At 32.1% G+C, this 13078-nt stretch overlaps 1 protein-coding gene across 1 annotated transcript; it reads right to left on the bottom strand.

Moving 5' to 3' along the window:
* Positions 1 to 3507: 3507 nt before the first annotated feature.
* LOC109004953 (proteasome subunit alpha type-6-like) lies at positions 3508 to 9484 on the bottom strand. The gene is made up of 9 exons (XM_035683846.1): positions 9269 to 9484; positions 8315 to 8409; positions 8156 to 8237; positions 7500 to 7596; positions 5858 to 5916; positions 5433 to 5515; positions 4549 to 4644; positions 3949 to 4008; positions 3508 to 3830 (listed from the first exon to the last, which is right to left on the bottom strand). Exons 1-9 carry the CDS (start codon positions 9342 to 9344, stop codon positions 3738 to 3740), a joined length of 741 nt encoding a protein of 246 aa, XP_035539739.1. The 5' UTR covers positions 9345 to 9484; the 3' UTR covers positions 3508 to 3737.
* Between the last annotated feature and the right edge of the window lie 3594 nt (positions 9485 to 13078).

The raw sequence follows: 13078 nt of genomic DNA, 5'->3' as shown, positions 1-13078 counted from the left end.
GTCTATCTGAGAAGAAAAATTGATAAACACATATTATTTTTTAAATACATTACATAATTATATTTTAAAATAAAAAATAATTTAGTTAAATATTTTATAAAAATATTTTATTTTAAAATATATATTCTTGTAAAATATATTATAAAATATAATTATGGATATTAGATATCATTATTTAAAAAAAAAAAATGCAGTTGTATTAAGGATTGTACATGGAAAGGGAAAATGCAGTTCTCTTAGGGCCCGTTTGTTTTCAGAGATGAGATAAGATGAGATGAGATGAGTTGAGATTAAAGTTAAAAAGTTGAATAAAATATTGTTAAAATATATTTTTTAATATTATTGTTGTTTTAGGATTTGAAAAAGTTAAATTGTTTATTTTATTTTATGTGGAGATTTGAAAAAGTTATAATGATGAGATGAGATGTTTTTAGAAAACAAACAAGACCTTAGTTAAAAAACCAAAATTTTACCAACTGATCGAAAGGAACTTGGCACATCTACCGACGCTTTACTCTTAACTTTTAAGTGTGCAATGCTAGGCATGCACAACTTAAAATTGTGCAACTTATGATATGTATGATAATTTTAAAAATAGATATAGATAAAAGTTATTATTAAGAGTATTTATTTTATATACATAATATGATATTATTTAGATTATATATCTCTCTAAATGAGTATTAGAAATAATTAATTAGAAGTAACTATACAGTGAGTGTAAAGTATGCACTGTTATAGTAATTTTTCTTTAACATTACTCATTTATTTTTTTTAACTTCTCATAAAAAATTTAAATTTATTTAGTATATTTTAATCCAAAAAGTTGGGAAAAACTCTAGTCGGTCAGTTACTCATTTGTTTTTACACCAGCCAATAGCAATTCGCCATGTAGGAGGTGTAGGAAAGACACATCTACACCCGCATGCGTATTCTTCTTACCCCCTCTCTCTTCCCATAATTCTTTTTGAGCAATTCTACTTATAAATCTCACATCGTGTATACATACTTAAAAATATATTATTTTATTTTATTATCCTATTTTATTTATAAATATGTCTAGAATTATCTTTATTATGTAGATAAAAAAATAAAATTATATTTTTTTTAAATAAATGTATAGAGTGTAGACTTATATTTAAAATTTTTCACTATTCTTCCCCCTTCCTTCCTTCCTTCCTTCTCCCTCCCTCTCTCCCACGAATTCTTCAAGCGAGTCCTCATCCCCTCCAAACAAACTGTTATCTTCCACGATTATGGAGATCTAGGCCCCCACTGTCTCTTGCCATCAAATGTGCACACAGGAACAAATACGTTTTTTGTTCTCTTCCGGGACATTTTTTTTCGAATTACAGAATTTTGACCAACCCGGATCTCGGTAAGCCAATACGTACTTTATATGTTTGTATTGCTTCTTCTATTTTTGTCTACATATTTTTTTTAACGAAAAAAATCGTTTTGTTTGGCTGCCGAGAAAACAAAAGGGAAAGGAAAAAAAAATCAAAATTGGAGTTTTAGAATTGTATTGACAAAATAAGGAGTATACACTCCTTGAGCCTGGTTGGCTGGTAAGAAAACAAGGAGTAAATCTTAGGTTGGAGAGAGAACGGTGTGGGGAGAATTGTATTGAGAGAGAGTGAAGCAGTGGCAAATGGGGGTGAGGTGATTTGTTCCTTTGATAGCACAATGGCAAGTGGGTTTTGTTCTTCTAATGATTTCGCTTTTGGGTTTTCATCTCAATTGTCACAGAGACGCTTTTGAGGTCTCATGCTTTGCCATTCTGGTGGATACGATAAGAAATCAAGAATAAGAAAAAGAAAATCCATCATCTCTTGCTCTCTATTCTTTGCAAACTATCTCGGTTAAGCTTATGTATTTGTAACTCGGAAGAAGAAGAAGAAGAAGAAGAAGAAGAAAAAGATGGGTGGTCTGGAATGTATATAGCTTCGAAACAGAGCTAAGCAGGATATGTGATAAATACGACTATGCGAGAGAGAGAGAGAGAGAGAGAGAGAGATGGGAGACAAGGTCCTAGCAGGGACGTGAGTGGGAAGGGAGAGGGAGGGAAATAATTTTCATCACCTGTATGCAGGTATAAATAGGATTTTTTTGGACTCCTCTATGGCAACTGCTAATTGGACAGTGTAAAAGTAAATTTCTCACTCGACTGGCTGGGAGAGCCATCCCAAAAAGTTAAAGAAAAATGCTGTATACAACCGCGCGGGGGAATCGCGGAGTAACCGCGTCCCACGTGGAAAAGAAATAAAAATGCACCCAAATCATTTCCCCCTTCTGCTTTACCCAAATCAAGAATTATTCTACTCTTCTTCTCTTTCTAGAAAAAGACGTGTGGTAAAGTGCTTTTGTCCTTCAATGGAGGTCATCGTTCCAAGGCAAGCAAGAAAAGCTAAACGCAAGCAAGAAAAGTTAAACGGAATTAGATGATGACTCTTCTCTCTCTATTTGACTGATTAGCTTGCGTACTCTCACTTTGGTTCCTTTTTTTTTTTTTCAAAATTTGTGTTCTTTTGGGGTTCTGGATTTTTTTACTTGTGTTCTCTGCAATCTAAACCAAGATCCTGGTAAATAGAATCTGTGCTCTCCCCACCCCCCACGGTAGGTTTGCTCTCTCCCTCCCTCTATTGTGTTTCAGAAACCCACTTTGATCAGCCCCACAATACTATCTTGAATATTCGCAGCTCCCACCGGCTGGCCCACGTGGAAAAGAAAAAAAAAATAATGCAGAAATACAACACAGAAACGAAAAAGGCAAAGAAAGAAAAAAGAAAGGAAGAAGGTGGGAAAGCAAAAAGCGGAGAGCAGTATTGAAGCTGAGATTTTCTTCTTCTTTAGGCCAGCAGCAAATCAGAGCTGATACGTTGAAGCATTTCTCCACCTAGAAAAAAAAAAACCCATCTCTTGATTTCAACAAAACCCATCTCTTAGATTTTATTCTTAACATATTTCATGTCGTCTGGTTGGAATCATCTGGGTTTTTGGAGCTGTCTTTGTGAAAGAAAATAAGAGAAGTCTAGGAGAGAAAGAGAAATAAGGTGCGATGGAGTAGAGGGAAAACAAAGTCCGTTGGTTTTTTTTTTTTTTAAATCGTCTGATGTGGCATAGAAGTAAATTGGCGATTACACCGTTGTTTCTCACCGCGGTTGTACGTAGAAGAACTGGGTTAAGATATTTAAATGAGTTGAATTATAAATAGTAATAGAAGAACTGGGTTAACCTTCCCATTGCATGTTAAACTGACTTAATAGCTAAGCTAATGAGCTATTTAATAGTTAAACTGACTTATGTTACGTACAAATTGAGTATGCAAACCTTTTATAAAAAAGTACATCCGAAAAAAATAAAAAATATGTATCAAATTTCCGTAGGAGACTGCTGTTGAAACCCCAATAAGATGAATAACTTAATCAAACGGGTATCAGATGTGAATCTCTCTCGTATCACTGCCATTATCTGTTGTCAGCATTGAACTAAGACCCGATAATTAAACGTTAACGATCGTTCCATTCCAAACTATCCTGAGAAAGAATTTGACGGGCTTTTTGAATCTTTGATTATGAAAGCATTTCCAAATAGCAGTAAGCTGATGGAAAAATCCTCGATAACACGTTTTATGATTCACGATAACGCCAATGAAAAAGACGAAAAAAAAGAAAACTAAAAAGTATCCAACATCCAAGCAGAATCTAGCTATTCCTCCAGATGGTTTCAGATGTTGCTCAGTCACGCTCACTTATGGCAGTCAAGTGCTCATCGATCTCCTCCATGGATAATACTCTGAAGACCGGATTCTCCTGCCTCACCACTCCAACCTATTCATAGAAAATTTAAAAAGCTTAATCAAAATCATTGTTGTCATCATCATCAGAAACTCGAGAACTCGCCATCTAACTCCCATGGGGGGGGATAACATGGTAGGGATATTCATACCTCAATCTCATTAGCTTTGAAATCCTCTTGTAGAACTGATTGCAAGGCTGAGATTGCAGTCTATATAAATGGAAGCAATTGGAGACATTAGATCTAGAATAAGAATCTACCATTAGACACATTAACACGTCTGTGTTTGCCAAAAGGAAGAAATTTGCTTTGAGAGCCCATGAAAAATGTCTAATTTAAGAAATAACAACATTTTTCCAATTATTTTCATGTCATAAAGATAATAAGCAAAACATAATATAAAGAAATGAGACGTGTATCTTATATGGCACCTAATACAACTAAGAATGTGAAAAATTCAATTCTGTGTAGGAGAGTTTCTCATGAAAGGAAATGTAAGAATTTCCCAATGTGAACGGAAATATAAGAAATTCCCAATCAATTTGAAATTGCACAGAGCAATAATTCATATCATTACTGACCTAACACAAACGAGTGACCATTCAAAGTAAATGGTGTCCCCGAAAGAAACCATTTCTTCTACCCAATTTGAATACAAAAATAAGATAACGAATGGAAAGCACATATGGAATTTTTCAAAATCCTGATTTTTTTTTCAACAATAAAAAAAAAAAGAAAATGTAATTTCACCTGAACAGTCTCCTCGTACGTAAATGCAGGATCATTCTTCATCTTCTTCTCCAAGAAATTAATTGCCTCCTGCTCTTTCAATCCAGCACTTGTGGCCTAATCATAGCATATCATGAAGAACTCATTGGGTTAAAAATCAATCTAATACTGATGAACTAGTAATATTGATTAATGCTCCAATAAAGCTACTAATAACAATGTCTATGAGAAAGCACTATAGACATACATATAGCAATCCCATTACTGTACAAGTGAACATCACAAGCTCAACACTGCTCAATATTTTCAGAGTGTGTTTAAATAACAGCAAATAACAGACTGCATCCATTTTTTCTTTTATAATTTTTAGTAAGTTATATGCTGCATTTAATATATAGATCGCATTTGCGATTACAAAATCTAATACATGTTCAGCTGATTGAACACTAACAATCATTTTATGATCATTCCTTGGATAAGCATCACAAGCAACAAAAGAAGGCCTTTACCATTATCTTGTATAACTCAACTGAATACCAATAAAATGAAGAGTGAAGGTAAACAAAGTTGCTGACCGTGGAGCCATAAACTACATACACTTTTGATCCTTCATTTTATTTTTTCCAGATACATACAATAACATATTAGTCAGGTTAGACAGTTCAAGCATTATAGGAAAGAGGAGTAAAGATAATTTACTTGTAAAAAAAAAAGAGTCTATAATTGCATTAACACATCAGGGAGGAGATGTGGTAGTTAGTTATGACTGTTTGAATCAGCCCTCAAAAAGAATGTTGTATACAAGTACTCAAGATGATTGCTGGCATAAAGTATAGGTGGAGAAGTGTTGGAAAACAAACAACCCGAGAAGGGTGGGGGGGTGGGTGGTGAAGACTTGCTAATACCTTGTGACCAAAGAAATGGCCTGCTGGGTCACATTTGTAGAGTCGAGGGCCATATTCATCATCAATACCCAAAACCATAGCGACTGCCAAAAGCAAAAAATGGAAATCACACGAGGGGAGAAGAAAAATCAGTAATAAAGCTGACAAATATAAAACAAATCCGTAAAAAAAAAAGGTATTACATTAAGTTTAATTAACACAAAGTAATGCTAGATACAAGCCTAGGGTGTGCAAGTCTCATGCAGTCCCTTTGAAAATAAGTGGAACTCACCATAAAAAAAGTGGATTTTTTTTCAAATGGGTCCCACTTTTTTCAAAATGGACTATACGAGACTTGCATGCCCTGGGCCTACACAAATAATTTTCCTGACAATAACATCAAAGGGGTATATATTTTTACTGTCACAGAAAAGCCAGATACAAACCGACTCCGAGTGGTCTCATATAAGCATGTTGCGTATAGACTTGTGATTTGTCAGCAATCCTAAAATACAAAAAACTCCAAACATTAGTTAAAATCATTTTGAACTTACCTAGAATTACATACAATCTTCTGATTTCAATGCTATAAACATATGCAAATATTCATGAAGAGAGGGGAACGACATGAAGAACACATGATTACATGTGCTTGAGAATCTGAAGAAAAATAAGGCCTTGTTTGGGTAATGAGATATTTTCAAATATTCTCAAAACTTCTCATAATCTCATTCTCAAACATCACTCAAACACAAAACACTTTTCAATTTCAAGTATTCAACTTTTTCATCTAATCATTATCCAAACACAAAACCCAATACAACTTTCCCAAACTTCCTAAATTTGGGAAACTTAGATTCCCAAAAAACAAGATGATATGTTTAAGCGAGATTTTGTTCTTCTTTCCTAAATTTTCTTGATGAGCGACTGCAATGTTGTCGTCTGGTCTTAATACCTTGGTCAGTGATTCTTGTACTGGCTTAGACTTTTGACATATTTCTGGAGATTTATGGCTGTTTTTACTTGGCAAAAATGTTCTCTTCTTCCGGTATTCCACCTGTGAGAATACTCGCTTCATAAATCAATGGCATTATTTCATGTTTTGTGCTGAGAATTGATTCCTCCATTACTCCATGATAATGAACATATGCTTTTTGTCCTCTTACTAGAAAGTAACTTTCCCAAACTTTCAAACAAAACACAAAAAACAATACAACTTTTTTCAAATTTCAAAACAAAAATTATATTAAAAAATTATATTCAAACAAATTTTTAACTATATAATTTTTTATTCAACTTTTTCTCTCTCATTTCCAAAAATCCAATAAAATATCTTAACTCAAACTATTTCACTACTATTCACAACATTTTGAAATATTCTGGGCATGTTTGGGAAGTGAGATGAGAAGAGAATTTTGTGAATAATAGTGGAATGGTTTGTACCCCTTGAATTAGTCAGGACGTTGTTCTCGGGCACCTAGTGCCAATAAAAAAAAGTAGTGAAATAATTTGAATTAAGATGTTTTATTAGGTTTTGGAAAATGAGAGAGAAAAAACTCAATAAAAATATTATAAATTTAAAAAATTGTTTGAATATAGTTTTTTAGTATTATTTTTGTTTTGAAATTTAAAAAAGTTGTATTGTTTTTTATGTTTTATTTGGAAGTTTGGGAAAGTTTTAATGATTTGATGAAAAAGTTGAAGGTTTGAAATTAAAAAGCGTTTTGTGTTTGAGTGATGTTTGAAAAAGAAATTATGAGAAGTTTTGAAATGAGATGAGATGTTCTCAACTCATCTCACTTCCCAAACATGGCCTATGTCCAAAGGAGCCCTTGCAGTAACTAATACCAATAGAAAACTCCTAGCAGATGTTGTGGGGGTATTATGGGTGTATTGTCCTCGAAACCTCGATTAAAAACCCATAAGTTACCAGTTTACCCGAACAAGATTCTATTTGAATTACTGCACTCAATGAATATAGTTTATTGTAGAGATGACTAACTCCATACGTATAAAGTTGAGTAGTTGACTAATTAAAAACATATTGCAAGCTACAAATTAAAGAGTACTGGAACTAGAAGATTATACCACTTAGCCAATACATCCACAGGCATCTCATATCCATATTTGAAGCGAAACTCAGCTGCTTCGTTTCTTGCTTGTTGAACCAAGGTTCTCACATCCGCTGAAAAATGGCATCCAAAAATTGTAACTGTTTGACTCATTGGAAAGAGAACTTCATAGAAAACATATATTCACATTATAACCAGAGAAAATGAACCATATGCTCATACTGATAAAATTAGGGAGGATTAAATTCCACTTCTTTACATAGTGCTTCTTAATATGAAAAGGATAAATAAAGTTCCATCAACTTTTGCTTTGAAACATTGTGCTACGTAATTAGCAGGTCCGATACAAGGGGAACGTCTTTCAATTTCATTACATCATCATCCTTTCTCATTCTCAAATAAAAACATTAACTAGATGCCAATATATTGCATATATCTAACATAGAGTAATGGAGACATGTACTCAATAACAACAGGCTTATAAAAAAATACAAATCAAAACAACAGAACATATAGTCAGATGTTTTTTTTTTTTATAAGTACATATAGTCAGACATGTTATCGTATCGAACTCTTTCCATTGCAATTTCAATGCATACAGGCTGTTTTGACTTTTATCAAGCTTTCATAAAAATAAATTGGAAAGGTTCAGATAGAAACTTGCTGCCTCACCAGTCATGCCAGTAGCCAACAACCCAAGATACTTAGTGATGGGAAAGAGATGCGTGACACTCGTCTGATCCAAAAGCTTGTCCTGTATAAAATTTCACATCATCAATTATAACTGTAGGTAAAACGGATTCTCAGTAGAATTGAGTATAAGTTGCTCACCGGAACCTTCTTCTGAGTCACCACACAAACTGAGTCCTTTCCTCGTACACCAATCGAGGTAATTCCAGAAGCTTTTACAGCCTTAAAAGCATACTCTATTCATTCATTCAAAAACAAACTCAGTAGAATATAACATCCTAATACAACAGATTACAATTTTTTATTTTGCTCATTTGAAGGCTCGCAGTTCTAAATTATTACAAATTGAGCTTAGACGCCATAATGTGCCAAGAAAATGTACAAAATGGACACTACTGACTACTGAAACAAAGGAAGAAAATGGCATTCACCCCTCGAAAAATGATTTATTTTTTATTGCTAGAATCGGGCGGGGGTGTGAATAACCAAAACTAGACATAAAATATCTTTTTTCTATTTTCCTATTCATTGGTTATCCCGTTAACCAAACAAAAGGTTAAGTCAGACCATTAAAAATGGCTTTTCAGTTCAATAATGACTCACAGAAAATGTGCTTTAAATTATTGGATAACAAAAAACAAATGCATAAATCGTAATTTAGCAAAGAATAGGTTTCATCAACAATTCTAAAACCATGCTCAGTGGAATTATCGATGGGGTATATATGATATTAAATACCAAACTGAGACTAAAGGACAACTTAAAAATTTCAGGAGGTATGTTTTCAGCATCTGAGTAGCGAAAATAAGGCTCAAGATCGTAATTTCCCGTTATTTTCCTCTAACTTCCCAGCAACCAAATAAGGTTCAACTGAAATATAAATGGATCTGTGTCATTTTGCATACCTGACTGGAACAAATAGTGCAATTAATCACAACTCATTTCTACAACCAGTTCTACATCGGTAACAACCCCCAAAAGAACACTTACCTAAAAAAAAAAAATGGGTGTTTGAAATTATCAAAAGAGGCGTTGTGTGTGATTTGAAGTTTATAAATTTGGAGGAAAATACAGATGTTACTACAAAGCACGTACCCACTTGAAAGAGGCGGCCTTCGGGTGAGAAAATCGTGATGTGGCGATCGTAGCCACCTCCGCTTCCACGACTCATTGCTTCGGACTCGTTTGGATTTGCTTTGATTCGTGTTTTGGGGGTTTCTTTTTGTGTACGGGACAGCGGAGAGAGTGAGAGACTGATTGGGAAACCGGGCTTTCTTTCTCCCCAAGAACAAAGTTGCGACTAGTGGCGTTCCAAGACAATGGAAGCGATGTCGTTTCTATTACTGAGCTGGGCTGGGCCTCACTATAAAAAAATCCAGAAATTAAGCCGAAACGTTGAAAAGCCCTTAATTTCTGGCCCATTTTAATTATACGTGCTCCTTCATATTCCGAGACTCCGTGTTCGTGGCCGCAATTAACACGACCACTATCACATGTGACATGACTTGTCTATTTTTGGTTCAATGCATCAGACATACAGACAACTGGACAAGAAAGTCAGTACAAGGATCTAATCCGATAACAATTACGCGGGCTCCGTTTGAATCGATAATCTTTCTTATTATTATAATTTTTATATAAAATATAATAAATAATTTAATTTTTTTTTAAATTACAAAATAATATTATTATTAAAAAATTAAAAATATTTTATTCAATTTTTAACTTTTATCTCATTTTAATTCACTATACCATTAAGATTAGCCATTTTATATTTATAATGAAATTTATAATATGTCCAATCATATTAAATCATATAATTTTATAAACAAATGAAACTTGTCGTAGTAGATATGGGTGGGCAGCAGGGTTATATTCAATGTTTTGAATATCGTACCGGACGTCGTCCGGTCAAGATATTGGAAAGAAATATTTCGATATCGGTACCGTTCTGAAATAGCATTTCAGGATAACATTTCGGGAGAGTCGATATATAAATAAATTATATATATAAATATATATAAAAATTATATTCCAAAATAATAGTCTATATATAAATAAATTATATATAAATACATATATATAAAAATTATAAATAGTCTAGTCTGAATTAGGGGTTAAAAAATAAGTTTGTAGTTTGAAAAAATGAAAAAAAAAAAAAAAACACAGGCCGAAATATAGGTCGGTACAGGCCGAAATTTAGTCCGGTATGGCTGGTACCGGTCGATATTTTAGCCGGTACCGAACATATATAGTACCTGTACCAGCCGGACGGTCGAAACGAAAAATTTAAAACACTGATTGTACCCGTTATCCTGCCCTCATTTGACCCGGCTCGCAGGGAGAAGGACTAGCAAGGGTGGGGGCAGGATTGCTATTTTTTTATATTTATATATATATAAATAAATATATTTTGTATAGATATATACAATTTATTAAAGATTTAAAATTGTATTCAAGTTATTGAATTGTTTTAATCTCCTAAATCAACGTTTATATAGGAGGCTAAGGCGGAGGTGGGGAAAAAGCCCCTCCCCCTCATGGTACAGGGCGAGGTAGGATCCACCCACCTCGCACTATGCAGATAGCACCTTTAGTAGTACATGATATTATTTTTTTCTATAAAATAAATATAAGGCATCACATTTAATTATGTTGATTTGTAAATTTTATTATTTAAAAGAAAATCTCTTTATATATCTAGTACTCTCCTAAATAAATTGGGTAATGTTTCAATGACTCTACCAATTGCCAATAATAGAATTGAGATTGACTAAAAGATTTCTTCATGTAAGTGCTTTAGGTCCTGTTTAGATTTAGAATTGATCTCAACGCATCTTATTTAATTATTATAATTTTCTTAAATTTTCACACAAAATATAATAAATAATTCAACTTTTTCAAATCTCAAAACAATAATAATATTAAAAAATAATATTCTAACAATATTTTATTCAACTTTTAACTTTTATCTTAACTAATCTCATTTTAATTTACTATCCAAACCTCACTTGGTATTTTTGGTACCATAACATCTTAACAAAATGTTTTGAAAGTGTTTTCTCTTTCTGAAGTTTTTTTTTTTTTTTTTTAGCAAAACTTTTAAGAAATTTTTCCAATGATTACAAAATAAAAAGGAAAACTTCACCCCCACCGTGTGGGGTAGAGAGGAAAACTTTCCCTTTTTTTTTTTATCATTGTGTGTTTGACAAAATAAAGTATTTTAGAAACGGTTGATACAAAGAATCTAGAAATGCTATCAAGTTTTCACACATATTAGAAGACTATGCAATGCCCAGTAGCGAAATCAGAAATTTGTTGTAGGGGGATCGAGCAAAATTAAAATTATAATAAAATATTTTTTATTTTATTTTTTAGTCAAAATAATTTTGTAAATGGGGCCAAAATAATTTTTTAGAGAGATGATCAACACAATATGAAATAATATAATCCTATTAAATCATAAAAAACTAAAATATATTAATTTTTTTTTCAAACTTTGGGGGGGCCATGGCCCCCTGCCCCTATGCAGGTCCGCCACTGGCAATGCCTAAAATAATTTTTAGCTATCACGATATTAAAATAAAAATATTAATGTACAACTCTTTTTCATAACTATTTTACATCAACATTAAAAGTAGTATTATAAAATCAAAATTAAAAATTAATAAAATAAGATAATTATATTAATTAGTTAAGAAATGAGTTATAAAATATTTATAAATACATTTTTACTCTTTTTCAAAATATTTTCTGGTGGAAAGGGAAAGATTGGCCTCATTATTTTTATAAAAAATTTCATCTCATCTTATATTATCTAATCATTATAATTTTTTAAAATATTCACATAAAAAAATAAATAATTTAATTTAAAATATATATTTTAATAATATTTTATTTAATTTTTAATTTTTATTTTAATCCATCTTATCTGAAAAATAAACTTGGATTAAAGTTTAAGTGTAGGTAGCTGACACATGCAATCAACATCGTGTAATTTTTTTTTAAAAAAATGACGTTATTTATTAAAAAATTAATTTTTTATATAAATTTTATATTTATTTATTTATTAAAAAAGCAAACCGTTAGTGTAGAATGTATGTCGTGCATCTCCGTTTGAAGAATTCCTGACCCTCCAAACCCTGTGCTCTCAAAGTCCAAATCCATGTCCTTGCGAAGATCCGTCGGTGGATACTTGTTTGAACTTTAGAAGCGCACCACCGGATGACCCTTCCATGGGGAACACCGTGGTCTACATCGTACCCGATTAATAGGATTTTGTCCGTCTCTTCAAACCCTTTTTTGAGACATCCATTGGATTAGCGGCCGATGCTAGTAATAATAATGCCACCCACTTTACACTAATCATGACCCTAAGCTCACACCATTGTAGACTTATAGTGGTGGAATCTAGCCTATAGGCTTCAGCCACGTACTGTATACGAGTGATTATCCTACACTTCACTTTCATTGCATTTTGTTAATGTAGTATTATATTATGAAAAATATTTTAATTAGAAAGTTTTTATATAAAAATAATTTTATAAATTAACGTAATTTAACGTGATTCATCAAATTATAATATTATTTTATTATATAATAAATCTGATATCATATTAATTTATAAGATTATTTTATATAATCTTTTTATAGATGTAACATTACTCTTATATTATTATCTACTAATTATTATATTTAAGGATACATGAATAATATCATACAGAGAATGCCATTTATATAATCTTGAGTTTAATTTTTAAAAACTCGTGTGGTTACTGTAAGATCAAAATAATCATAACAAAATTCAAATGTACACTGATAATTATTTGTTTAACCATTAAAAAAGAAATAAAATAAAATTTAAAATATATGAGTGGTCAAACTCAAGAGATTAAATGAGAGAGC

The sequence above is a fragment of the Juglans regia genome, chromosome 12 (genome assembly GCF_001411555.2).
Source record: "Juglans regia cultivar Chandler chromosome 12, Walnut 2.0, whole genome shotgun sequence".
Classification (NCBI taxonomy): domain Eukaryota; kingdom Viridiplantae; phylum Streptophyta; class Magnoliopsida; order Fagales; family Juglandaceae; genus Juglans; species Juglans regia.
Note: the sequence above shows the minus strand (reverse complement) of the source record. Positions and strands in the feature narration are given on the sequence as shown.

Excerpts from the sequence above, each read along its gene's own strand:
- LOC109004953 (XM_035683846.1), bottom strand. The coding sequence starts at position 9,344 with ATGAGTCGTGGAAGCGGAGGTGGCTACGATCGCCACATCACGATTTTC. Across the intron at positions 4,645-5,432 it reads GCCATTTCTTTGGTCACAAG|GCCACAAGTGCTGGATTGAA; the intron begins GTATTAGCAAGT and ends TGCTATGATTAG. Across the intron at positions 3,831-3,948 it reads TCAAAGCTAATGAGATTGAG|GTTGGAGTGGTGAGGCAGGA; the intron begins GTATGAATATCC and ends TTCTATGAATAG.